This window comes from Saccopteryx bilineata, chromosome 10 (assembly GCF_036850765.1).
Source record: "Saccopteryx bilineata isolate mSacBil1 chromosome 10, mSacBil1_pri_phased_curated, whole genome shotgun sequence".
NCBI lineage: Eukaryota > Metazoa > Chordata > Mammalia > Chiroptera > Emballonuridae > Saccopteryx > Saccopteryx bilineata.
Window position 1 is genome coordinate 33,955,741 of NC_089499.1, and position 27,971 is coordinate 33,983,711.

The window sequence follows — 27,971 nt, forward strand, 5'->3', positions numbered from 1 at the left end:
ACACCAGACCTGATAATTGCAGAGGGCCATCTTGCCCTTATTCACTAACATGACCTGCTCTTTCTGTGTTTCTTGGTGACAGGAAGTAAGGAGTGACAGAGTGCCCTGACCTACCCAGGTCCTTTGGAAAGAGGCCTGATATGTTTAGTGGATTGTAGGCTTCCTTTCTGAATGAAACATCTCAGAAAGATCACGAGCTTGATCTCACCCATTTCTATGGCTGGGGTGATGAAGTTCTGAGCCACACATAAGTTGAAAGAGTTTGAGTAAATATTTTTTTTCATTGGATCAAATCATTCAGCAGTTTGTCCAACCATTTATATAATGATCATAAAAGGAAAGATTTATTAGTTGGATTCAATGTAGCCAGCCCTACAATAATTTCTCAGACCAAGTCTCCACCCTCGATGTGTTCACAGCCCAGAGAGGGAGATGGGCATTAAACAGAGAATAACAATGCGATCTGGCAAATGGCATCATTGATCTATGAGCCAGTAGTTATGGAAAACTAGATAAATCAGGATATGAAGAGGGCCTAGGATAGTTAAGAAATTTCCAACAGCTGTGATTTTGTTCAGTTACAAAATTTTAAACTTCTTCTTTTAAATACAAATTAACTGTATGCTGATCTTGTAATTAGCACAGCTGACAGGATTCACATGGCCATCAGCACCCATTTATTGCTTTGCTGAACTCTGGCGTAGTCATCTTTCTCTTTCCCTGGAGGAATGCTCCAAGACTCTGCATCTTGTTATATTTTTCTTTTGGAGCCTAATGACACATTAATTGTCATTGAAATGTTTGACACAGCCTCCCTCAAATATTTTGCAACAAAGTTGTATATATATCCAAGCAGTCATAAGATTTGTGAATGGGCACAAGAAGCAAATGTTAATATTTATACAATAGGTTAAGGCTAACCTTCAGTTTCTTTTAACTGTCACACATGGGTGTGGTTTTTAACGTGTTATATACAAAAAAATCTGTTTATGTCCCCCAATTGTTTGCCTCCTGGAGTTTTCTATTGCCCAGATGTGGTATGCTACAAGTCTGTTGTGTAGGAAAGCCAAATCTGTGATGTTTAAATGACCCCAAGTGACCAGAAGAGAGAGAGAGAGAGAGAGAGAACATAGCTCTGGATTTCAGAGTAAAGTATAATTAGAAAGAAAAAAAAAATGTGTTAAATTAATTTTGCCTATTTGCATTGGGCCTTCCATCCAAATATATTGCAGTGTCTGCTTACCTCTCAGTCATGTAAATATAAAGAAAACATTTTTTAATTGATAATCTCTTCCCTTTCTCCACTTAGCTGATGACAGACATGATTTTCTCTATATGGAACTAGAGATGTCATTGAAATGAAGCAGACATCTGCCTGGGCAGGAGCCATTGCATGCTAAGTGCATAGAAGAATGGTGTAGTCCCTTGGACCAGCTCAGCATATAAATTCTCACACCTTACCCCAGACCTACTGCATCAAAAACTCTTGAGGTGGGGTTCAAGAGGCTGGGTTTTAACTGTACCTCTGGGTGATTCTGATGAAATGGTCAAGTTTGAGAGCCACCGTCACAGAACATTAGGGATGCATCTTTACTTTTATGGTTAAGGGGCCCACAGGGAGAGAACAGAAACCCTAAATGAGACTGGTTTATAAAGCACTGCTGATTGAATTAAATGAAATTAAGGTGGTTTATGGTTGAAGAGTAAGAAACTCTGCCCAGTTCTCCTCCTCCATCCTACCTTCTCATTTTGGGTATTCTAGAAAACCAAAGGTCTTCTTAAAACTTACACAGTCTTAAGAGCTCATACAGCACAGGAGCCCCAATGAGGCTCACCCGAGTTCCCAGCATTCCAAAAGCTTAGCTCCCGAAGCCTTGGGTGACCTCCACTTGGGATGTCTAAAGTCTCCTGTGTCTTTGTATATGCTGTGCTTCTGTCTGAACTTGCAACTTTCTACTCATCCTTTAAGTCTTAGCTCTAGTGACATCTGCTCTGAAGCCTTCACCCAAGTGAAGGGAGGTGCTCACTCACTGTGTTCCTCAGCACCTGGTTTGGATTTCTGTAGGATTTTGCTCACCCCCTGTTATTGAAATCTCTCTCTTTCTCTAGTAGAGTTCCAAGTCCTCTTAGAAAAATAACTATTTCTTTAATTTGTTATTTCTAGTGCCAGTGTCTGAAGCAAACTTCTTCTTAAAAGACATAAAAGAAATAAAAAAAACCAAGTATGTGACATCAGACTAGATCATTACAGAGGGCCATCTTGCCCTTATTCATTAGCATGACCTGCTTTTTCTATGTTTGTTGGTGACAGGAATTAAGGAGGGGTGGAGTGCCCTGACCTACCCAGGTCCTTTGGAGAAAGGCCTGATATGTTTAGTGGATTGTAGCCATTCTTCCTGAATGAAACATTTCAGAAAGATAGGGTAGTTATTTTCACTTCCCTGGTGAGAACAAGCTCATAAAATGCTTGGGTGATAGAGTTTATAAGCCTCAATAAAAACGTTCCCAAGAGCATTGCATGCTTTATTTCTCTCTCTCTCTTTCTCTCTCAATTAGTATAATCTGCTGAGCATTTGAGAGTAAATAATTGATCTCTAATCTTAAGATCCTTTGCTCCATAACATATTGTGTACATTTCTTAATAACAAGAACAGTCTTGTACATGACTGCAACACAATAATCAAAACCAGGAAATTTAACATTAAAAAAGAATTATTCTAAATATTCAATCCACATTAAAATTTTACCCACTATCTCACTTAATGTCCCTTATAACAATTTCTTTTTTTGCAATTCAAGATCATGTACAGTATTGCCTTTAGCTGTCATGCCTGTTTAGACTGTTTCAATCTCAGTTGGCTCTTCAGCTTTTCTTTGTCTTTCATGCCATTCTTAATTGTGAGGAGAACAGGCCAGTTTCTTTTTAGACTGTCCCCAAGTTTAGGTTTATAGGCTGTTTCCTCATTATTAGATTTAGGTCATGGATTTTGAAGAGGGCTGCCATATAAATGATGTTGAGTTTTCTCATGCATAGCATCAAGAGGTACTTGATATTGGTTTATCCTATTATTCTTGGTATTAATTTTGATTACTTGTTTAAGTCATGCTCACAATGTTTGTTCATTGTAGATACTCTATTTTTGCCTTTTGTATTTATAAGTAATTTGTGAGGGGATACTTTGAGACTGTGTTAATATCCCATTTTCTAATACATGTTTACCCAATGGTTTTAGCATCTCTCTCTCTCTCTCTCTCTCTCTTTTAGCAAGGTGGAGGATAAACAGGAAGAGAGAGAGATTAGAAGCATTAGCTCTTCATTGTGGCACCTTAGTTGTTCATTGGTTGCGTTCTCATATGTGCCTTGACCAGGGAGCTCCAGTAGAGCAAATGACTCCTTGCTTAAGCTAGTGACCTTGGACTCAAGCCAGTAACCTTGGTCTTCAAGCCAGCAACCATGGGGTCATGTCTATGATCCCACATTCAAGCCAGAGACCCCACAATCAAGCTGGTGAACCCGAGCTCAAACCGGCGACCTTAGGGCTTCGAACCTGGGTCCTCAGCACCACAGGCTGACACTCTATCCACTGCACCGCCACCTGGTCAGGTGGTTATAGCATCTCTTAATCATTCTTCCCTGAATTAATTGTTACTATGGTAGGTGAAAAGTAATTGTTTTAATTGAACAAATTAATCTTTAAAAATAAATTGTCCTAATGGATGAGTTATTTAAGCAGCATTCTTTGAGAGGAGTCTCTCTCTACCCCAAACCCATTAGAATTATTTCCAGAAAGAATTGGTATTGTATGCCATCCCTACCTAACTACACTTTATTTAATGGCTTCATTTTTTTCCCTCCATGATGGTCCCTATGTGTTCAAATGCAAAATCCCTTCGGCAGCTTAAAGTCAATATAAAAATCTTTATGAAATAGTATATATAATATAGATAGTAAGTCCTTAAAATATATACATTTTTCTCTTTGTTGATATAACACACACAAATGCACAGCTGTAAAATGTTTATAAGCTTTTGACTTTCCCACCAGATTTCCATAAACGGCTCTGGTGCTTTATTTACAACTAACTATAAATACTTCTCATTTCTTATAACTGATTGCATTATATAAGAATGTAGATCGTCTACTTTTATATTTCATCTACCTTTATTAACCCAAGGGTTTAAAAAGTTGAAGGATAGTGTTTTATTGTAATAATAGTAATAATTATAATCAGAATGTATGAATTTATTTTGGATTAGTCTTTCTAGAACTGTCAAAATCTCAAGCTCTTTCCTCTTATAATGTCCTTAATCCATTAGAACAGTCTATTCTTTATGATTCATGCATTCATTTACCTGTATTTAGATGAAAGTTTATTTGAAAGTAGAATATTTATCATCTTAAATTATCTTTCCTCAAATTACTTATGTGCCCCCTTGAAGAGGCATTAATGGGAAGTTGATATAGAAACTGAGAAATAGAAAAATCCAATTATACCAGGGATGTGTTTTGGAAAATCACTGTTTGTAATATAGTGGACAGTATAGTCGGTGTCATAAAATAAAATAGAGGTGCATGCTTTAGTCACTCTTAACTATTAAATTAAGCATGCACAGTAGAAATGTATCCTTGGGGATGCAGGGTGACTACACTTAAATAATCTGGAAAGAGGATCTTTTTTTTTCTTCTTTATTTTCTTAATTAGCTGGAAACGGGGAGAGACAGTCAGACTCCTGTATGCGCCCGACTGGGATCCACCCGGCACGCCCACCAGGGGCAAGGATCTGCCCACCAGGGGGCTTCGCTCTGCCCACCAGGGGGCGATGCTCTGCCCCTCCGGGGCGTCACTCTGCCGCGACCAGAGCCACTCTAGCGCCTGGGGCAGAGGCCAAGGAGCCATCCCCAGCGCCCGGGCCATCTTTGCTCCAATGGAGCCTTGGCTGCGGGAGGGGAAGAGAGAGACAGAGAGGAAGGAGGGGGGGGGGTGGAGAAGCAAATGGGCGCTTCTCCTATGTGCCCTGGCCGGGAATCGAACCTGGGTCCCCCGCATGCCAGGCCGACGCTCTACCGCTAAGCCAACAGGCTAGGGCGGAAAGAGGATCTTAATGGTTGGGTGGCTGCTATTTCTGGGTATCATGATATCATTTCCACACAGTATTCTGTTTAAAAGGACCAAGACTGAAAAATGATTTAGACACTGAGATTTTTGAGAATGATCCTTAAAGTTTACTGATTCTTATCATTTCTGGTATGTAAAATTTCTCTCCCCAAATAGATTGTTCAGTTCAGATCACCAGACACAAAAGCAGAGTTTGTAATTCCATTCTCTGAAGTACCAAATACAGTTTTCGAGACACAAAACTGCTCTTTGAAGAGCCAGTTGGTGAATAAAGGAACTTAGGCCTTGAGCTCACATTTTTACCCCAAGGTAAAATGTTCACAGGTCTTCATTTTACATGAGGCGGACTCTGAACAGGTGAATGACAGTCTGGACTTTAAGATTATCATTGAAGCCGAAATTTGAGATCCAAGCATGCACCATGGAGCTGGAATCAGGTTATGCCAACAGAAAATACTGGGAGCAGTCATGACTTCAGAGGAAGCCCATAGGCTTTGACTCTGGTTTCAGCCTGACCATTTGCTCCACGTGGACTTGATCAAGCCGGTTGACCTTTCGTGGTATGTGTGCTGGCCCGAGGGCTTGATACTGATTTGAGATGCCTACTATATTGTCCACTCTATTGCAAACAGTGACTTTCTAAAACACAGATGTGATATAACCGGATTTTTCCATTCCTCAGTTTCTACATCGACTTCCCATTAATGCCTCCTCAAGGAGGCATTAAGTAATTTAAGGAAAGATGATACACATTTCACTTCCCAATAAACTTGCATCTAAATGCAGCTAAATAAATACATGAATATTAAAGAATAGACTGTTCTAATGGACTTTCACAGTGCCAGAAAGACTAATCAAAAATCAATTCATACATTATGATTGTGATTATTACTATTATTGCAATAAAATGTTATACTGACAATGCATGGCTATGTAACTCTGGTATGCTACTCAACTTTTGGGACCTGATTTCTTCATTTCCATCAATGAAATGAACAGAGTAAAGTTTGCTCTACTGGCCTTTTGCAGGTTTGAGGTGAGGAACATGGAGGTGTTAGCACAGTAACTTACAAAGCAGCGATCAATTAAAAGTGAAAATTAAATGAATTAAATAAAAAATATAAATCAAGATACATAAAACAAAATAACTTCTTTATTCATACACAGCACAAAGTGTTAGTGTTCCTCTACTTCTGCAGATTCTGAGTTTCAGATGAGTGGGAATCCTTTTTTACTTTTACGTGGTAGGTTTTTCCAAGAAGATGTTTTCTATTTAACAAACACTTTAAGAGCCCTTTTTATGTGCCAGGCCTGGGGAAAGTGTTTTACAATAATGAACTCACTTAATTCTGATTGCAGGGTTATGGGGAAGATGCCATTTTACAAGTGGGGAAACTGAGACACAGAGAAGTGAAGCAACTTGCTCAAGATGTATTATTAAGTAGTGGGTCTTGGAATCAAACCTGGGCAGTTGACCTCCAGGAATACTTACTTTTACATTTGCACTCTGCTGAGTATTGCTGCGAGGACACGCGGCTATGAAGATAAAGATGAGGTGCCCCCTGTTCCAGTTGAAGCATCTCATTCAATGTGATCGTGGGGTGTTGTTCTCCTTTTTAAGCACATATATATTATACTTCCTTAGCATCCAAAAATGGAAATGGAATCGGGAGTGGTTAATTTCCATGGGGGCCTTTGGAAGTGGATCCAAGTTTAGGAGAGGGAAGTGTGTTCTGCTTCTTCTGGGAATGTAGGAAATATTTTCAGGCTAGCTAGATTTTTATCAGGCAGATGTGCTCCAGAGAGATTTGAATATCTCTTCATGCCACAAATGTTTATCAGCTCATCCAATGTTTGTATAAAAATACCAGCAAAATCATCCAGGAATGTTTATGTTCTAGCGAATAAATTCACTGTGGGAAACAGAAGTTCTACCCGGGCCTTATATGCTTTCTCCTTTTATAGCCATATCTAGACAACTTTAAATAGGGAAACCTGAGGTATACACTCTGGGTGCTTACAAAATTCTTCCTGAGTTGAGTCAGCAAGACCATTTTCTTTGATAATATGGCAACATGTTCTTTACTTTTATAAAGCTTCCATCTAGGGGATGACATAGTTAAGTTTTCTAAAAAACCAACTTTATTGGCATATAATTAACATACACTATGATGGCCCAATTTTAAGTGTGTGAAGACATAATTTTAATTATGAAGTTTCTTTTTCTCTCTAGATACATATCTAGAATGGAGACTTGGAAGACGTTTTGGGGGATCATCTTCCTTGCAGCTAGTTTTGGCTTCATCAGGTCACAGAGAATTGGTAATGTATCATTTTTTTTTTTTTGACAGAGAGAGAGAGGGAGGGAGGGGGAGAAAGAGAGAGAAGCATCAACTAGAAGTTTCATTTAGTTGTGTCATTGATAGTGTACCCTGACCCTGAGGTGCTTGGGAATGAGCTGGCAACCCCAGGACTCTGGATCGGTGACCCCAGGCTTGAGCCGGCAACCCTGGGATCGAACTGGTGACCTTAGCATGCCAGGACAATTCTCTATCCACTGCGCCAAAAGCCAGGGCTACATCTGATTCTTAAGCCAAAAATGATAACCTTGTCAAGAACATAGTGGTAGTGACAATCTTAAAAGAAAATATTACAGAAGCTTCATAATTAATAGAAGGGAAATGATTCTTTAAAAAGAACTTAGAATCTGGATGCTTTTAATGAACAATAGGACCTTGGTTTGTTTGTTTGTTCAAAATTTAACCTCAAATGACAAAAGATAGATATTAAAAATACTATACTTCTGAATGTGTTAGCAGGCTCTCAAATGCTTTTGAAAGTATGGGCCTACTCTTTCGGGTCTGCATTTTGCTTTGTTTCTTTTGGCAGAGCTATTCCTAGGGCTCATTATTATAAGATGGATAACTTCCTTCACCAAATGCTAGCAACCCCTCTGAAATTTTTTGCAGTCATTTGAACAGATTGTTGGAACTTTTCAAGATGAACTTGTCAAGAAAAGAACGCTTGAGTAGCCTGAAGCCCCACTGAGACAATATTGAGATTTAAATATTCAAATATAATTACACAGGCTGTTATTTGTTGGAAAAAAAAAAAAGACATGAAGTTCTTCCAATTCTCCCTTCAGCTCTGACTCCCCTCACCTGTGAACAGAATCTGTGACAGTCAGTCTTTTCATGTTTGAAGGTGTTAAGAAATAACACTGTATGAAAATGTAATATATTTTTCAACTTGCTCATAGTGGAAGGAATACTTATTTGCCTGAAAAATATTCTACTTTTGTGAGGTTTCTCCTGATTGGGAAGATTAAAAAAACACTTAATGGTCTGTGTTTGATCTCTTCTGAAAGAGATGTTAAGGGGACAAACCAGTTAGTTATCTCGAGGACTCTGAATTCTCTCCGCCTAATAGGATTGCATTGTGGAGGGCCAAAGGGAAATAAAGCTTAAAGGATTTTTAGCTCATATATTATTTGCCTTTTTAATAATTATGATTCCACTAAGCTTTATTACCAAGATTAGGCAAAATTCCAAGAGGTAGTGGTACTCGGGCCTCTATAAGTGACAAATGAATTTAGTATCTATGGGGTATAGCAACCTTTCCACTCCTTCTCTATCTGGTCTTTGCCTTTCTGTAATGTGGACTTAATTTCATCTTCCTTATGGCAGTCCAATGTGTGGACTAGTTTCCAATACAGGCTCTTTCAATGGATATACATGAGTCACTTTGCCTTTCTTTCTAGGTCTTCTTTTTCTTATCTGTGAGATGGATGAGTTGGATTCATTATTCTGTACCTACACTGTTCAATACAGTGACTACTAGTATTGTTCACATGTGACTATTTAAATAAAAATAAATTAAAATTCAATAATAAAATTTTAAATATAATTTCTCAGTTGTACTACCTACATTTCCAGTGCTCAATAGGCACATGTATTGCCTGATCAGGCAATGGTGCAGTGGATAGAGTGTCAGACTGGGATGCAGAGGACCCAGGTTCGAAACCTCGAGGTCGCAGGCTTGAGTGTGGGCTCATCCAGCTTGAGCAAGGTCGCTGGCTTGAGTGTGGGATCATAGACATGACTCCATGGTTGCTAGCTTGAGCCCAAAGATTGCTGTCTTGAAGCCCAATGTCGCTGGCTTGAGCCCAAGGTTGATGGCTTGAGCAAGATCTGCTGTAGCCCCCTGGTATTGCATTGCATAGTCTCATAGAATTATTTCTAGCTCTAAAATGTTCTGATTCTTTTAGTTGGTTTCATTAATGTTCAGTATGTCTTATCCTTTCCTCTTGCTCTCTCTCCCTTTCTTTTTCGCAAATGTTTCCTTCCTCAATTATTCTTTTGGGTGACTATCCTATGCTAGACACTTGAGTGGTAGACAAACAAAAAATATAGTGTCTGTTTCCATGGAGCTCACAGTCTAGTTGGTGAGATTACCATTAATTGAATAAGCACACTAATGAATGTTTGTATTACAAACCAAGATAAAAGGACATGATTCTGTGGAAAATTGCCAGGAGGAAAACAGAAAGAAAAGAGGAAAGGAAGAAAGGATGAAAGAAAGATAGAAGAGAAAGTCGTCAGGGGCAAGTGGGAGTGTAGAAACTTTGAGAATCTGGACTAAGGAGCCTGGAACACAGAGAGCAAAGTGGAGAGGGTAGAGAGATAAAGCTGGAGAGATAGGGCAGGGACAGCCCAAGCTAGGATTTTTACCCTCCTGTTACAAAACCAAGTGCAAGATGTGTTGGACCACTCCGAGATAATTATCCCTTGGTTTTTCAGCCACTTAAAACTAAAACCATCTTTGGCTGGTTTCTGCTTTTGTTTCTCCTGTTATCATTAGTTTATGTGTTCTTCTCCCAGCATCACAGATAATGAAATTGTGACGTATTAGAGGGAGGGGGAGAAGTCGTGGTGGTTACTGAGAAGTAGATAGATCATAATCACCTCTCTCTCTTTTTTTTTTGTCTACACAAACACTGTGCTTAATCCACCTTTCACTTCTTGTCACAGATAAGCAAAGTTTAAGTTGAAAGAGACCGGGTCATCTGGTCAATCACTTATTCTAGAGAAACACAGTCTGAAAGAGAGAGATTAGCTATTTGCTTAAATCCTGCAGCCACCTGGTGGCGTCTGATACCTTTCATGCTGGAGGCCAGATGGGCCCAGCTGGAGTACCACTTGGTTTGATCACTGTTGGGATTGTGTCTCCCAGGATTAGAGCTGGGTTTGGGAGGAATAATTGTACAATGTGGCCTTGAGTTCAGGGAGCCAGAGGACAAATGTGAGCCATTTATCATAATGCCACGAGCCACACTAAAAGGCTGGTGGTGGTAGCCAGGGAGTGCCAGAGGTCAAAGATGGAAAACTGATGTCTTAGGCCAAGTGCTCTAGAAACAGAGCCCAGAACAGGGATTTGGTGAATGTGTGACTTGGAGTGGGTATTTTTTAGGACAAATCTGTAAGGGAGTGAGAGAAGGGGATATAGGGTAGTGGGGGGAAGAAATGAAGCAAGGATGTAGCCTCGGGTAAAATCAAGCCTTGACCCGAGTCATGGGAGATGCTGAAGCATAAATAGCACCGTGAATTGTTTCAGTTAAGACACGGGGGCCAGGTGTTTGTATCACGAGGTGTTCAATCGTTGGCCACACAGGGTGTATCTTCCCAGGTGTTTCCAGATAAGGCTGCTCAGTTCAGTCAGTGGCAGGTCTCCAAAGTCCCAGACAGGATCGGTTAACTGTTAGGCTTTAAGCAACTGGGGCATAAGTGTGCTAGCCGGCAAAGGAGATTTAGGTGGGGTATCAATGGCATTCTCTACTAATAGGAAGCTGTTTTCTTTTTCTTTTTAAAATTATAAAATAATAACAATAAAATTAATTAATTAAAAATTATCTATCTACCCATCAATTTATTTATTATTATAGTTGACTTACAATATTATAGTAGCTTCAGGTGTGCAACACAGTGATTAGACATTTATATAACTGATAAAGTGATTATCCTGATAATCAGTGCCCATCTGACACCATCCCTAGTTATTACAATATTCTTGATTACATTCCCTATGACTTACATCCCCATGACTGTTTTTATAACTGGCAATTTGAACATCTTAATCTCTTCCCTTCTTTTCCCCACTCCTCCAACCTCTCTCCTATCTGGCAACCATCAATTTGTTCTCTGTATTTGTGAGTGTGTTTCTGTTTTGCTTGTTATTATGTATTTATTTTTTAGATTCTCTATATAAGTAAAATGATATGATATCTGTCTTTTTCTGTCCAACTTATTTCCCTTAGTACAATACCCTCTAGGTTGTCCATTTTGTTGCAAATGGTAAGATTTCATTTTTTTTAAGTGAGGAGGGGAGATAAACGGACAGACTCCTCATGTGCCTTGACCAGGATCCACCTGGCAACCACCATCTGGGGTTGATGCTCTAATCAACTGAGCCACTGGCTGCGAGAGGGGGAGAAAGAGATAAGAGGGAGAAGGTGAGGGAAAGAAGGATATGGTCACTTCTCCTGTGTGCCCTGACTGGGGATTAAACCCAGGACATCTGCATGCTGAGCTGATGTTCTATCCACTGAACCAACTGGCCAGGGCAGATTTCATTTTTATGGTTGAGTAATATTTCATTGAATATATGTACCACATCTTCTTTATTCATTTGTCAATCAATAGATACTTAGGTTGCTTCTATAGCTTGGCTATTATAAATAATACTGTAATAAACATAGACATGCATATGTCTTTTTGAATTAATATTTTGGATTTCTTCAGATAAATACCTAGAAGTGGAATTACTGGGTCATGTGGCAGTTCTAATTTTAATTTTTTGAGGAACCTCCATACTGGGATTGTACCAATTTACAATCCTACCAACAGTGCATGAAGGTTCCCTTTTCACCACACTCTCGCCAATACTTGTTTGTTGATTATTGACACTAGCCATTCTGGCAGGTGTGAGGCAATATCTCATTGCGGTTTTAATTTGCATTTCCCTGTTGATTAGTAATGCTGAGCATTTTTTCATATGTCTGTTGATCTTCTCTATGTCCTCTTTAGAGAAATATCTGTTCAAATCCTCTAATTTTTTAGTCAGATTTTTTTTGTGTGTGTCAAGTTGTATGAATTCCTTACATATATTTGGATAATACCACTTATTGGATGTATCATTGGTGAATATCTTCTTCCATTCAGCAGGTTGTCTTTCTTTTTTTTTTTTTATCGTTTCCTTTGCTGTGCAAAAACTATTTGGTTTGATAGTCCCATTTGTTTACTTATTCTTTTGATTCCCTTGTTTCTTTTATTAAGTTTAAAGGATGAATGGAGGACCATGGTCAGGGATCTAATTGAAGGGTTAAATGTTTGTTGGAACTGAACAGAGGGTGGCAGGTGAACAAGGGTAGCTGGTGGCCATGAGGAAGCAGAGAAAGATGATTATGTGTTTAGGCTGCATGCATATTAGCTGTCATCAAAGAGCTTGCAGGCAGACCTGTGGGTTGTAAAGGTATTGCTTTGGGAGAGATATATTTACAGCCAGTCGCTGTTGATTTTATAATGTTTTATCTTTAATTGACTCTGTTCCTCAGTCTGCAGCCAGGCCTTTGTAGGAGATGTCGTGTTTCTAGTGGACAGCAACATCAACCCCCAATATACACGCAATATGCGGAACTTCTTGTACACCGTGGTGAATGGCTTCAATGTCAGCAGACAGACCATCCACGTGGGGCTGGCCCAGTACAGTGATGTGCCCCACAGTGAGTTTCTACTTTCCACATACTACCGCAAAAGTGATATGTTGAGACACATTCGGAGATTTCAATGGAATCCTAGAGGCCTTGGGGGCAACAAGATGGGCCTGGCCCTGCAATTCCTTCTAGATCACCACTTCCAGGAAAAATCAGGGAGCCGGGCAAGCCAGGGAGTGCCTCAAATCGCCGTGGTGATCAGCAGCAACCCAGCTGAGGACCCTGTGCAGAAACCTGCTGAGGCGTTTAGAAGGGCAGGCATCCTGCTTTATGCCATTGGTGTTGGAGGTGCAACTTTGGCAGAGCTCAGGGAGATTGCGAGCAGTCCAGTGGAAAAGTTTACCTCCTTTGCCTCCAACTTCTCTGGTCTGGGCAGCCTCACCCAGAAGCTGCAGAAGGAGCTCTGTGCTACTTTGGCCAAGGCAGCCCAACTCGTTGACCACGTCTTTCCAGGTATGAAAGCTTTTCCTTATTATTTCTGATCTAGAAATCACAGAACTCAAGATTTATCTCTTATTTATCCACTGTCTTTCTTATTTTCCATATGTGTACATGCTTGATTTTAATATTAAAATTCCATTAAACCATCTGTATGCTCTTCTCTTCTCTAATTGACCCAAAGTTATCAACTCTTGTTTCTTTTTTTAATCCTGTGGGCTATGATGGTTCTATACAGGCATGTAGTATAAGTCCATTTTTGATGAAAGAAATATTTGTTCCTATGGTATTATTATTCCTAGATTAATTTAACTGTATTGCCTGGATGGGGGAGGGCAGAAAAGGGGAGAAGGGCTTAGATCCCCCAGGAGGCTGGCTTATTTTACTGCTAGTGTATTGTTGTAATGTACCAGGTAAGAGGATGGATTTAGGGAAAAGAAAAATCTGGTTTCAAATCCCAATTCTCCTCTTTCTAACTGCGTCATCTTGAACATGGTACTGTATCTCTCTGAATCTATAAATTTTTTTCTAAGATGATAGTGCCTGCTTTAGAGAGTTGCTGGAAAGTTTGAATAGAATTATGCAAGTAAACTGCTTATCACAGTTCCTAGCCCATTAGAGATGCACATAAGCATTTATAGTCATTGCCTGTGATGACACGCTTGTCATCAGCTTTGTGCCTCTGTCGGTGGTGATGGGGCATAAACTGGTGAAAATTCTTCACACATTAATTCTAAATTCTATAAGAAAGCATGGAACTTTGAACAAGGAAAGGGAAGGAGAGTCTTCATGACTTATTCCTTATTTTGATATTTCTACATAGGGTAGATGAATTGAAAGAAGTGCTAAAACCTCTGAACCATTTGATGCCACAGGCATGTGGTGGTAATATTGCATCTGTACAACCAAATTATATATCTTATTTTTATAGAGTGCTTCCAGGTATACAAAGAGGTTTTATATATACAATAATAACTAATTTGCTTGGTGTTATGTAGGTTTCTTTTTTTTTCTTTCTTTTTTTTATTTAGTGAGAGGAAGGAAGACAGAGAGACAGACTCCTGCATGTGCCCAATAAAGACCCACCTGGCATGCCCACTAGGGAGTGATGCTTTGCCCATCTGGGGCCTGTGCTCCATTGCTTGGCAATGGAGGCAATTTTTAGTGCCTGAGGAGGAGGCCATGGAGTCATCCTCAGTGCCTGAGGCCAACTTGCTTGAACCAATTGAGCCATGGCTGCAGGAGGAAAAGAAAGAAAGAGAGAGAGAGAGAGAGAGAGAAGGGGGGAAGGATGGAGAAGCAGATGGTCACTTCTCCTGTAGGCACTGACTGGGAATAGAACCCAGGACATCTACGTGCTGGACCAATGCTCTACCACTGAGCCAACCAGCCAGGGCCCTTATGTAGTTTTCAAATCTTGTTTGCATTGCCCATCTGACTGATAGATAATGGATACATAATGCTTTTGTTTTGGGTTAGATATATAGGGCAATTAGCATTTGTTTTTACATAGATACATAAGGCACTTAGTATTATTTGCGTTCTTCATGTGAGGAACCTGACACCAAAGGTAATATAACTGGATGGCAGAGCTGGGCCTTGGTCCCAAGTCTTTTAGAACAGATTCATTTCAATAGAAAGATGTCTTAGATTGTGTTTCCCAGGAACAGATCCCAAGGCAAGGATTTGAATACACACTATTTGGTATGAAATAGCTCCCATAGGAGGTTGGTAAGCATGTAGAGGATGCAGGACTGAGAAGTAGAAGAAAGACAGGAAAGGTGTGACCTTAAGCAAAAGTTCCACAGAGGGTGATTTTGGCTTGATCTCCAGGAGAACTCAGGATTGTCTTGACCCAAGAAAAAGGAGCTAGGCTTTCATATATTGTAGGCAACATAGCTCCATAAGCTGGTGTACAGAAATAGTAAAAAAGGAACCCAAAGCACCTGGCACAGCACTGATACTGTCTGCTACAGATCATCTCACTTAGCCTCAAGCAACCCCGTGAGACTGTGAGGGCTGGGATAAAGATTTCAGCGCTGCAGAGGGAGAATTGAGTCCCATAGAGGTGAGTGACACATAGGTCACAAGGCTACTAAGTGGTAGAGCTGCAATGAAATGTGCGGCAGAACCTGGGATACATCCCAGCTTTCTGACTCATTGGTGTCAGCACACTCCTAGAGATGAAGTGTATTCCCACCAGAAAGAGGACAGCCCCTTTCTCAGCATGCGAATACATTTATAAAAGTGTTTTTCTGTTAATAAGAGTGAAGGGATTGTCCAGGTGGATTTCAATGTTAGAAGTATCAGCAGAGCATGGCAGAAGTCTCAGAAGGTGACGAAGTGGAGGGAAGGAAAGGCATGAGGGATGTTGTTACTTTTCTGAGCACAGCATCAGCTGGGGAGTGTGAGGACCACTGAGTGTAGGTTGCCTGGCATTGCTCTCCCTTTCTGTACAGCATTTGGCTCCATTGGTTTCTACGCACTTTGAGTGAAGGTCCACGGACTATCCCTTCTATGCTCTCTGTTGCAGCTTGCAGAGAAGCAGTCCTGGCAGATATCGTCTTTCTAGTAGACAGCTCAACCAGCATCGGACCCCAGAACTTCCAGAAAGTCAAGAACTTCCTTCACACTGTCGTCTTGGGGCTTGACATCAGGAGCGACCAGGTCCGAGTGGGACTCGCTCAGTATAATGACAACACCCACCCAGCCTTTCAGCTGAACCAGTACCAGCTGAAGAGTGTGGTCCTGGAGCATATCCAGAACCTGCCCTACCGTCCAGGGGGCACAAACACAGGGACCGCCCTGGAGTTTATTAGGACCAACTACTTGACCGAGGTGGCTGGCAGCCGGGCCAGAGACGGGGTTCCTCAGATAGTCATCCTGGTGACCGACGGGGAGTCAAATGATGAAGTCCAGCAGGCAGCTGACAGGTTGAAAGGAGATGGTGTTGTTGTGTATGTGGTAGGCATCAATGTCCAGGATGTCCAGGAGTTGCAAAAAATAGCCAGTGAGCCATTTGAGAAGTTTCTCTTTAACACTGAAAACTTCAACAGCCTACAGGATGTCTCAGGAGGCATTCTTCAGACACTGTGCTCAGCAGTGAAGGCTAAGATAAAAGGTAAGAAGCTGTGTCAAACCCAACATTCTAACCAGGACGCCCCACTATGACTATGAGTCAGGGTACAATGAGTACAGTGGAAGGTAGGAGAAGAAGCTGTTCGCCACCCTGGGGGAACCTGAGAAGACTTCCTAGATGAAGTTCTCACGGGGAGAGAAGTTCACGCTGCCATGCTGGTAAGAAATAGCATGGGTTTTGAAGTCCAGAAGACATTTTTATTTTTTAAAAATCCTGCCTTTGCTACTGTCTAGTTTTGTGAGCATGGACAAGCAGTTAAACTTGGCTTCAGTTTTCCCATATACACAATGAAGATGATAATATTTGCCTAGCAGGATGGTTTGTGAGGATTAAATCAGCTAAAGTATATAAAAATCTTTGGAACAAAGTAACTGCTCAGTATATGTTCACTTCCCTTGTCTCCTCCATTGGCAGAAGAAGAAAAATTGAAAGGTACTTTAGTCTAACGAAGCAGGCAACATAGGCAGCGAGGTGTAAGAGGGAGAGAGCCTTGTGACAGTCTCCCATCGAGGAGGTGGAAGTACAATATGTACAGTGTTATATAAACAGAGTGCCTCTCTCTCTTGTGTCTCCTGACAAACTATTCTTGTATTCAATTTCCACCAGAGTTTGACTTGATTTACTTTCTTCTGGGTGTCTTTTCTTCCCTCTTTCTCTCTTCAATTCCAGAATCCCCCCGGGGCCATGCAGATGTGGTCTTTCTTGCCGATACCTCACAGAACACATCACAGGCCAGTTTCCAGCGGATGCGGAATTTCATCTCCAGGGTGGTTGGCACTCTAGATGTTGGCAGGAACAAGTACCAGATTGGGCTGGCTCAGTATGGTGGTCAAGGTCACACTGAATTTTTGCTCAGTACCTACCAGAGCCAGGATGAGATGATTGCTCACATCCATCAATATTTTGTGCTTCGGGGAGGCTCCAGGAAGACAGGCAAAGCTCTGCGATACCTTCAGCAGACCTTCTTCCAGGAAGCGGCGGGAAGTCGGTTTCTCCAGGGCATTCCCCAGTATGCAGTGGTCATTACCTCGGGCAAATCTGAGGATGAGGTCTGGGAAGCCGCACAGACATTGAGGAGGAAAGGCGTGAAAGTCATATCTGTGGGTGTGCAGGACTTTGACAGAAGAGAACTGGAGGGGATGGGGACTCCACCGCTTGTGTATGAGATGCAGGGACAAGATGAAGTCAGACAGGTGATGCGAGATGTGAGTGTGGCGATCCAAGGGACCGGGCAGTCCGAATTCAGGACAGAGGCTGCGAAGGAGACTGCAGGAGGTATGGTTTGCTCTTCAGGTGTGTGAGCCACTGGGAAGTCTCAGTATAACAGGAAAGTCTGGGGAAAGAGCCGAGAAGGGGGCATTCTGGATTCCTCACTGCTGGGACACTAGTGCTGGTGGACGGGGAAAAGGAGGGGGCATGGAGCTGCCTCGGGCACAAACCTTGTATTAGTCAACTATAGTCACAATGATGCTGTATAAAAAATCATCCATAAAGGTAGTGACTGAAAATAATTATTTATTTTTACAGGTCTGCCAGGGGGTCAGCTGATCTTCTTTGGGTTCAACTAAATGGCTTTGCTAGTCTTGCCTGAGCTTATTCACAGATTTGGGATTTGGCTGAAGATTGGCTGATCTCCATTTGCCTATGTTTTGTAGCTTTCTCTCATTTTCTTCCTGGGATCATTAGGCTAGTCTAGGCATATTCTTCCCATGGTAATTGTAGATGTTTAAGAGAGAAACCCAATTGCATAAGCTCTTTTCACACCTCTGCTTCAATATCTGCTAATATCCGATTGGCCAAAAACAACACAGGGCCGTGTCATCACTAATGGAGCAGGAAAGTATACTTCTACCATGGAAATGAGTTGTAGGGAGTAAATATTTCTGAACAGTAATCTATGTTACCATATGCCTTTTCCAGAAGGCCTTTCCCTACAGATTAAATAAAGTTCTTCCTTAGGTTGGTATTCAAAATGCTCAAGGGAGATGCTATTCGTGTTTTGGGTGGGACATTTACATTGTATAGTGTAGGATTGTCCTTCGTATTGCTAGAGGTTTAATAGCAAGGTTTAATAGCCTTGGTCCCTGACAGTAACATTCTTGAATCTTAGCTCTGCCTAAACCTCTCAACATTTAGAGCAGGCGTCCCCAAACTACAGCCCACGGGCCACAATGCGGCCCCCTGATGCCATTTATCTGCCCCTGCTGCACTTCCAGAAGGGGCACCTCTTTCATTGGTGGTCAGTGAGAGGAGCACTGTATGTGGCGGCCCTCCAACGGTCTGGGGGACAATGAACTGGCCCCCTGTGTAAAAAGTTTGGGGACTTCTGAATGAAGGTCCTTGGAAAGACAGAGAAGACAAACAGAGTGAGATAAGAAGAAAAACATCCAAGTAGAAATATTAAAGATCTAAGGAACAATTTATGGATATGATATTAAGTAGAAGTAGAAGAAAAGGAAGGCATAGTGGAGGACCTTAGAAGAATTATTGGTCCCTTAGTAATGGGTATGATTTTAATATATAAGAAAAAGGGAAATAATTAGTCTTGGTGAAGGGAAAGGCATAAGTAAGGCGTGGAAGTGGGAATGGGTGGGATAAATGTGGAAGAAGGTGAAAAAAATGGAGCCAACTGGGATTGAGGGTAGGATTTAGAAGTAGTGAGGGATGAGATTAGATTAGGTAGGATGAACCCTGATTATGGGGTCCCAAAGGCACTGGGAAGTAACAGTAGGCTTTTAAGCAGGAAAATGACACCAGAATTGTTTTTAAGGAAGCCTTCTGTGTGCAGGCTGGATTTCGCATGTCACCTCTGACTCAGAAGGACTTTCAAGCTAAACTGTCATATAGGGAGGACGCCTGGGTCTAGGAATGGTGGCCCTGACAAAGAGGAAAGGGGATTTATCCTGATGACAACTTGAAAGGAGAGTAATATCTCCTGGTACCAGCAGGAGAAGAAAAGGAGAAGTAAAATGTGCTTGGAGTTTCTAGAGAAGGTGTTTTAAACTTGGCAAAATCGGAGACAACACCCTTCTTTAAACTCTAAGATTGATTTTTGTTTCTTTTTAAAAAAGGGCCAAAAGGGCCCTGGCCGGTTGGCTCAGCGGTAGAGCGTCTGCCTGGCGTGCGGGGGACCCGGGTTCGATTCCCGGCCAGGGCACATAGGAGAAGCACCCATCTGCTTCTCCACCCCCCCCCCCTTCCTCTCTGTCTCTCTCTTCCCCTCCCACAGCCAAGGCTCCATTGGAGCAAAGATGGCCCGGGCGCTGGGGATGGCTCCTTGGCCTCTGCCCCAGGCACTAGAGTGGCTCTGGTCGCGGCAGAGCGACGCCCCAGAGGGGCAGAGCATCGCCGCCTGGTGGGTAGAGCATCGCCCCTGGTGGGCGTGCCGGGTGGATCCCGGTCGGGCGCATGCGGGAGTCTGTCTGACTGTCTCTCCCTGTTTCCAGCTTCAGTAAAAGAAAAAAAAAAAAAAAAAAAAAAAAAAAAGGACCAAAAGGGAAATTTTAGGATACTAAAAGACCAGAGATAAGTCAAAAAGATTATCCTGTTGTTCCTATATTCTCTTCTCCATACTCCCCTCCTCCCCACAATATTCAATTGTCTGCATCCTGGTGTCAGCCCCCTGCGGATGTGGTTCTGGCTCTGTGCTAGGGAGATCTTGACTTTTACTTACATCAAAGCAGACTTAGATCATTTTGGTGTGTGAGCACAGTTGTTTTTAATGTGTTTTTTATATTTTTAATTTTTTACAGTAAGCATGGCCTAAAATTGCGAGAGAGGTGTTGGACTCCTCTTAGAAGGGAGTTCAATGCAGTCATAACTTTAATACCACACTTAAGGCAGGTTAAAGGGAAGATTCTTTTATAACAAAATAAGACAGCCCATGTTTTGGGTAAAGATTTTTGATGGGAATTTGCAACATTTCATGTTGCCTCTGTTGAAATAATATGAAATTGATAGAGAAAGGTGTACAATATAGTAGTCACAATTTACTATTTCCATCTTTTGCCAGGATGGAAAATTTATTAAATTCAGTAGGTTTCAGGCCTATAAAAGAGAATTTGACCCAGGGTTTCCTGAAACTAGAACAATGAAGAAAAAACTAGTCAAGCAAGACTCAGATGCTCATCATAATGGACGTAGATGAATTGAAAAATGACTTTCTCATGGAAATGCATATGTTTATATATACTGCTCTAAAAAATTAGGGGATGTATGAAGTGATAAAGTACCCCTAATTTTTGTGAGCAGTGCATTTTGCAAGTGATGTGAATACTCTTTCATGTGAAAATATTTGGGATAGGCACGAACCCTGTGATGCATGCCAAATGATGGTCATAAAGACTTCCACTGAATTCTAGAATGTATTAATATAAGTTAGTATCATTACTGTATATTATTATAATTTTAATACTAAATATTACAGTATAAAAATAAATAAATACATAAATATTACAGTATATAAAATATAGCATAATATAACATATACAAGATGAATGTTGTCTTTATTCTGTTCTCATGCTAAAGCCCTTCTTTTTGTTTTTGTTTGTTTATAGCCTGTCCAACTGCTATCCCTGCTGACTTAGTATTCCTCATTGAGGAATTTAGCAGGGTTAGACAATTGAATTTCCAACAAGTTGTCAGTTTCTTAAAGACCACCGTCAGCTCTCTAACCATTCATCCCAATCTTGTGAGACTTGGCTTGGTCTTTTACGGTGAGGAACCACGACTTGAGTTCTCACTGGGTACATTTCAGACTCCTGCCCAAATCTTGGAGCATTTGGACAAATTAACTTACCAAGGAAAAAAAGGAAGGACCAAGACTGGTGCAGCTTTGGATTTCCTAAGAAATGAAGTTTTTATTCAGGAGAAGGGCAGTCGATCCAAACAAGGTGTGACCCAGATAGCTGTGGTCATCACGGAAGGCTTCTCCCAAGACAATGTGTCTAGACCGGCTTCTCTCCTCCGCAGGGTGGGGGTTACCATTTATGCAGTGGGCACCCAGCTTGCCTCAGAGAGTGAGGACCTGCAGAAGATAGCATCATATCCTCCTTGGAAACACATCATCCTTCTGGAATCCTTTCTGCAGCTCTCTATTGTGGAGAGCAAGATTAAGAACCAGCTCTGCCCTGAGATTGTGGTTAAAGCTACTTCCACTAGTAGGATGGACTACGCCCCACCAGAAGGTAGGAGAAATATTTCAAAATTTGCTAATTTTTAAATGCTTTACTGCGCTTGCTCCATACATCAACTCTCCTCTACCTTCCTTCCCTTACCCTGCCCCATCCAAGAAAATATTTTGGAGTCAATTTATTAAACTGCAACTCAACATTTAAAAAAAAAATTTATTTTGTCTTGATTCCAAACAGTGCAGAAGAATATGAAATAAAAAAATGAACATTCTTCCCTTTTTCTTATTTTACCCCTCATCCATTTTACCAGGTAGATGAAAATATATGTATGTTTACAGTAGAAGCCATTGGGATCTGAGTATGATTGATCAGATCTTAAGTCACATAAAACAGGAAATTATTTCTAAAAAGATACAAACATTCTGGAAATTTAACTTAAAAAATAAATGAATATCAATTCTCCAATCTTTTTGTGTGGAGCCAATGCTTCTTTGAATATGAGTCCTGCTGATTAGAATTCTGTGTATTTTCTCTGTCAGTTACTGAATAACGTATTTTCTATAAGTTTCCAATTTCTTTAAAGTGGAGAGATAACTTAGTCACTTTTGGAACAGTCTGGGTACAGAAGTCCTTATTGATTTTTATGATCTCAAAAATTCAATCTATTTTAGTGCTATCTCGTAACACCAACGATTTCTTTCATAACAACCTGCCTTTATTGGTTTTTCTAAGCAGTTAACCTGGTTTTCATAGATGCAATAAACCTCTTTTAGTCACATTCATATCCTGTTGATTTGCACAATATTAGATTTGTTGTGTATTTATAATAACAAAACTGCCATAAACAGGCTGGGGACAAACCCACATTATTCTTGGTAGGGTTACTCTTCCACTGAGCAAAGCAGAACTGTCTGATGTTCAACTGGGGAGCCCTCCGGGGGAGGGCACACTATGGATCATGGGAGTATTGCTCATGTGTTACAGAGGAGAAGAAAGACCTCAGTTATATGGGAAACCACTTAAGAGGAGGTAGGTTAGGAGACCTCCTACTGTATATGAGTTAAAAAACAAACAAACAAACAAACAAACAAACAAAACCCCAGAAAAAAAGCAGCAGTAAAATAAGTATGCCTTTGGGTCAATTTGCCTGAATTTTAAATCCCAAGTTTGCCACCTACTGGCTGTTCTAAATATCTTTGTGTCTGTCTGCCTACTTGTCTATTTTTGTCCATCTGTGCTAATACGTCAAATCAGAATTATAGAAAGAGTGTGACAATTTGAAATATAAATAATTAACTTAATAATTCAAGGCTGGGATTATATCTTCAGGGGAAAATGACTGAGTGGCTGAGCTTCTTCTTTTTTTTTTTTTAATCAATTACTATATGACCTTGTAGTTTTTTGATTACTTGTGCTGAGTAAATTTAAAATAAAAATTTATTTAAAATAAAAAAAATTCCCATGATTTTCTTAGTCCCTTTCTCTGTCCTGGGAATGAGGAACAAAACTGTTAAATACAAATTGCATTTCCTTGTGCGCCTCTTGCCTCAAATCCGTAGAGAAGGAGAGAAGCCTCCTTTTCTCTCCTTCTATTACAAACTGTATCAAGACTTGAGAATTGATCTCTTTCCCAGAATGCATAGCAGCTAAAAGAAACCTGGAATCAGGAAAATCAACCCAAAGTATAGAGGAGTTGGGATTGGGGGTAGCTTAAAGGTAAATAAAAATTGGGAGATTTTTTTTAAAAATAATTTTATTTTTTTAATGGGGTAACATCAATAAATCAGGATACATATATTCAAAGATAACAAGTCCAGGTTATCTTGTCGTTCAATTATGTTGCATACCCACCACCCAAAGTCAGATTGTCCTCTGTCACCTTCTATCTTGTTTTCTTTGTGCCCCTCAAAAATTGGGAGATTTTTTACCAGAATTCTGCCCTAGCAGATTATAATTTTTACAATATCTACCATTTATTGGTCGTTTGCTAAGTATTAGCCACTCTGCTAAGCACTTTGTGTATGTAACAGATGTGGAGGCTGAGCAGCAGCCAGACTCCCCACCCCCAAGCCCCCCTGATGTGTAGTACCAGGCAGTATTCAGGGCTCCTCACGCCTCTGGACAGTGCAAAGGCCCTGGGCTGCCTGGGGCTGCCTGTGGCAATGCCCCTTCCTGTACAGTGGTGCTTTTCTCAAACTCAGACTAACTATCTACCTGTCTCCACTGGGTGCTGGATTCTAGTGAGGTCCAAGGTTTCACTTTCTTTTTTCATAATTTTTCCTTCATTCTTCAAGCATTTGACTAACATCACAGGGGTTGATCACTCCTCTCTACACCCTTCTGAGCCATGTGCCCTTACAATGCCTGCTCCTCTAGGGTAGGGATGCCCAGTTAAATTTGAAGTTCATTCAGATAAACAAGCTTTCTTTTTTTCCTGTATGCCTTACATATTGGCTGGACCAAGGTCATCCCAAATGAAGGCATGAGCAGTGGAACCCAGCTCCCACCGCAGACCATTTCCCTTTCAGCCAGAAAATGTGAAAGGGTTCTTAATTCATCCCTGGGTCAAGGGAATCCAGACATTAATAACACAAGGCTGGGTCACTCTTACTGCAAGGAGATAGGAGAAAGTTATGGTTCATACTTTTTGAGGAACCTGCGAAGTGCCAAAAATAAAACATTGGGTGATCTTAACCATGAAGTTTTAAAACTCAGCTCTGCTATCTTTCCATGATCGTAATTACCCCTCACAACAAACGCACTGAGTGGGTGTTAAGATTCTTGTTTGACAGATTAGGAAATTGAGATGCAAAGGGGTAAGCCTGCTCACGAGTGGTGGAGACAGCATCTAAAACAGAAAGTTAAATGCACTTAAATGTCAGAGAAGAGCCCCTGAATGTAAAAAGGGTGACTTGCATGGGAAGCAGGAATATGGGATACTGAGACAATTCACAGCTTCAAATATGCTCTGATATTTTACCTTTAGCTTGTTCTCAACTTACTCATTTGAGAAATGCCAAGTAGTATTCACTTCATGTCTTAAGCAGGGTTCACTAGAAATAGACCCTGAGACAAGCAAGGATCTGGTAGCAAGTGATTTATCTGGGAGGTGACTTCAGGGCACCTGGGTGGGGGAGTGGAGATGAGGGAGAGAGCAAGGGAAGGCAGCCAGTCCGGGTTGAGCCAGTGAGCAGGTTATAGCCGTCGGCAGCTGGGGCTCAGTCTAGCTGGGGACCACACCTTCTCACCTCCGTTCTAATGTAATGGGTTGCTGCCTCTTCCTATTGCCTAGGCTGTGTGCACATCGAGAAGGCGGACATTTACTTCCTCATGGATGGGTCTGGCAGCATCCAGCCAGACGATTTTCTTGAGATGAAGGCGTTCATGAACGAAGTGGTAAAGATGTTCCCTATCGGGCCCGACAGAGTACAGTTTGGAGTCGTTCAGTACTCAGATGGAGTTAACAGTCACTTTATCCTCAGCCAGTACCCCAGTGTGGCAAGACTGACGGTAGCCATTGATGGCATCCAGCAGAGGGGAGGTGGCACTAGGACGGGCCAGGCCTTGAGACACATGGCTCAGGTCTTTGCAGCCACGGCCCGCAGCAATGTGCCTCAGTATCTCATAGTCATCACTGACGGCCGGTCGGCGGACCGGGTGGCTGAGGCTGCAGAGGCACTGAGGAGAAGCAGGATACTCATTTATGCTATTGGGGTCAGAGAAGCGAACACTGCTGAGCTTCAGGAGATAGCTAAAGACAACATGTTCTTCGTGTACGAGTTTGATCTATTGAAGGCCATCCAACAAGAAGTGGTGCAAGACATCTGTTCCTCAGAGAGTAAGAATTCTTTCTTTAATCTCTCTCTTTCTCTTCAGATATATATGTAATCTATATATGAATAGGATTAATTCTTGAAGTGTGGACTCACTATGTGAGTATAGGACACAGAGTGACCATGACCTAAAATGAAGCATGCTGGTCAAATTTTATATCTTTATCATACAGCTATGTCTATTTTGAGACTGGTTTGTGCTGGGTCATAGAAAATTTATTTCATTGACTTCTTCTACCCTCTTTAAAAATATTTTTATGTTGGGTATTTTTGCCACCTCAGACTGTCTCTGAGGACTTGTAATTAATTGGTTTTAGGCTCTGAGTAATTTTCTGTTCTGTTTTCCCTCCCTCTTTTCTCCACAGCCTGTAAGAGTAAGAAAGCTGACATTATCTTTCTGATAGATGGTTCAGAATCCATCTCCTCAAAAGACTTTGAAAAGATGAAGGGATTCATGATGAGAATGGTGAGGCGATCTAATATCAGTGCTGATGAAATTCAATTCGGCCTTTTGCAGTTCAGCTCAGACCCCCAGGAAGAATTCAGGCTCAACCAATACTCCTCACAGGTGGACATCCACAGAGCCATCTCCAATGTTCAGCAGATGAATGCTGGCACGTGCACTGGGAAAGCCCTGGATTTCACTCTGCCTTTTTTTGACAGTTCAAGAGGAGGGAGACCCAGTGTTCACCAGTATTTGATTGTGATCACTGATGGGGTTGCCCAGGACAGTGTAACCAAACCAGCGAAGGCCCTCAGGGACAGAGACATAATTATTTTTGCCATTGGGGTGGGAGAAGCCCCAAGAGCTCACCTTTTGGAGATTACTAATGATGAGGACAGATTGTACCAAGAGGACAATTTTGAGTCCCTGCAGAATCTGGAGAAGGAAATTCTTTATAAAGTCTGCTTTCCAGAGATCATAGGTGAGTGACAAAGGGTTTGTTATTTGATCCACAAGACCATTAGAGGTGCCAGGGACCCTGTTGGCTCTCTTAATAAAATAAAGCTGATCCTTCCAGCTTTGGGAGGAAGGGAAGTTCAACCTGTGGGTAGGAGAACTGGACTGAACTCCTAACGCTGTGGTTTACCTTCCCCTGGGGAGTCTTTTATTATCTTTTTTTTTTTTTTTACAGAGACAGAGAGAGTCAGAGAGAGGGATAGATAGGGACAGACAGACAGTAACGGAGAGAGATGAGAAGCATCAGTCATTAGTTTTTTGTTGTGACACCTTAGTTGTTTATTGATTGCTTTCTCATATGTGCCTTGACTATGGGGCTCCAGCAGACCGAGTAACCCCTTGCTCGAGCCAGCGACCTTGGGTCCACGCTGGTGAGCTTTGCTCAAACCAGATGAGCCCGCGCTCAAACTGGTGACCTCGGGGTCTTGAACCTGGGTCCTTCCACATCCCAGTCCGACGCTCTATCCACCGCACCACCGCCTGGTCAGGCCCCCCTGGGGAATCTTTTAATCATCCTCTGACTGTTACCACTCTGGCCTCCAGAGCCTGAACTTTCTCGGAATTCTCTCTAGAAACCCCCATGACTCTTCCCTTTAGTCCTTGTAGATAGATGGAAGCAGACTGGAACAAGTAAACAGTTTACTGAAGATTTGGGCATATGGAAAGGGAAATAGAAGCAGGGAGCACTATCAGTTAGATTGTAGTTCATATGAAAGAGAACACACCTTTTTTTCTATGTGGCTCTGTACAGGGGTCTCTCTACTTTGTTGCTAATCTGCCTCCATGTGGCTGAGGTCTTCCTCAATCTCATTCTATCCCCTCAAGCTTTTATCCAGAACAGCAAGCTCCAGAGACAAAGGTTCCTCTTCCCAACAGTCAGGGCTGTACTGCTGATCTTTTCTCAAGACTTTCTTTTTAGCAGGTGCTTGACTCAGAGAATGTCTTCATGGATGACTCTACCTCCTTCCCACAGGGAGTGAGATTCTACAGTACGACCACATTATCGTCAGGATAACTAACCTTCAGATGGTGCTTCATTTTTGTGCCAGGGGCTGTTGTTCCAAGGGCTTCTATATATTCAAACATTAAATCTTCACACAACCCTATTGAATAGATACTATTTTACAGATAAGGAAACCAAGGCACAGAAAAATCAGGTTATTTGGCCCCAGTAAATAGTAAAGCTGAAATTTGAACTTGGGGAAGTCTGGTTCTAGAGTTTGTATACTAAATTCTGTTCTATATCACCTTTTGGTATATGCAATAGGGCATAACAGGGCCTCTCAAACTTTAACATGCATTTGAATCACCTGGGGATTTTTTATAATCAGATTATGATTCAGTAGTTCTGGGTAGGATTCTGTCTTACTAAATACAGGTGGTACTGATCTTGTTGGTTCTCAAATCACACTTTGAGTAGGAGGCTAGTATAGTATGGCATAATGAAGCATAGTATGGCATAATGAAGCATAGTATAATATAGAAGAGTATTATATAATATAATACACAGTCGTGTGTCACTTAACAATGAGCACACCATCTTTTTTGCAAATCATTTTTTATTTTTTAATTACAGTTGACAT

The 27,971-nt window shown here is 41.4% G+C and overlaps 1 protein-coding gene across 1 annotated transcript in view; it reads left to right on the forward strand.

The window, feature by feature from the left end:
* LOC136314204 (collagen alpha-4(VI) chain-like) overlaps positions 1 to 27,971 on the forward strand; it is a 127,594-nt gene that overhangs the window by 9,519 nt on the left and 90,104 nt on the right. The window contains exons 2-8 of the mRNA XM_066244769.1: positions 7,351 to 7,439; positions 12,727 to 13,338; positions 15,857 to 16,444; positions 17,132 to 17,737; positions 21,019 to 21,648; positions 24,887 to 25,432; positions 25,793 to 26,353. Coding sequence (XP_066100866.1) covers positions 7,364 to 7,439; positions 12,727 to 13,338; positions 15,857 to 16,444; positions 17,132 to 17,737; positions 21,019 to 21,648; positions 24,887 to 25,432; positions 25,793 to 26,353 — 3,619 coding nt within the window. The 5' untranslated portion in view covers positions 7,351 to 7,363. The remainder of the gene's footprint in view (positions 1 to 7,350; positions 7,440 to 12,726; positions 13,339 to 15,856; positions 16,445 to 17,131; positions 17,738 to 21,018; positions 21,649 to 24,886; positions 25,433 to 25,792; positions 26,354 to 27,971) is intronic.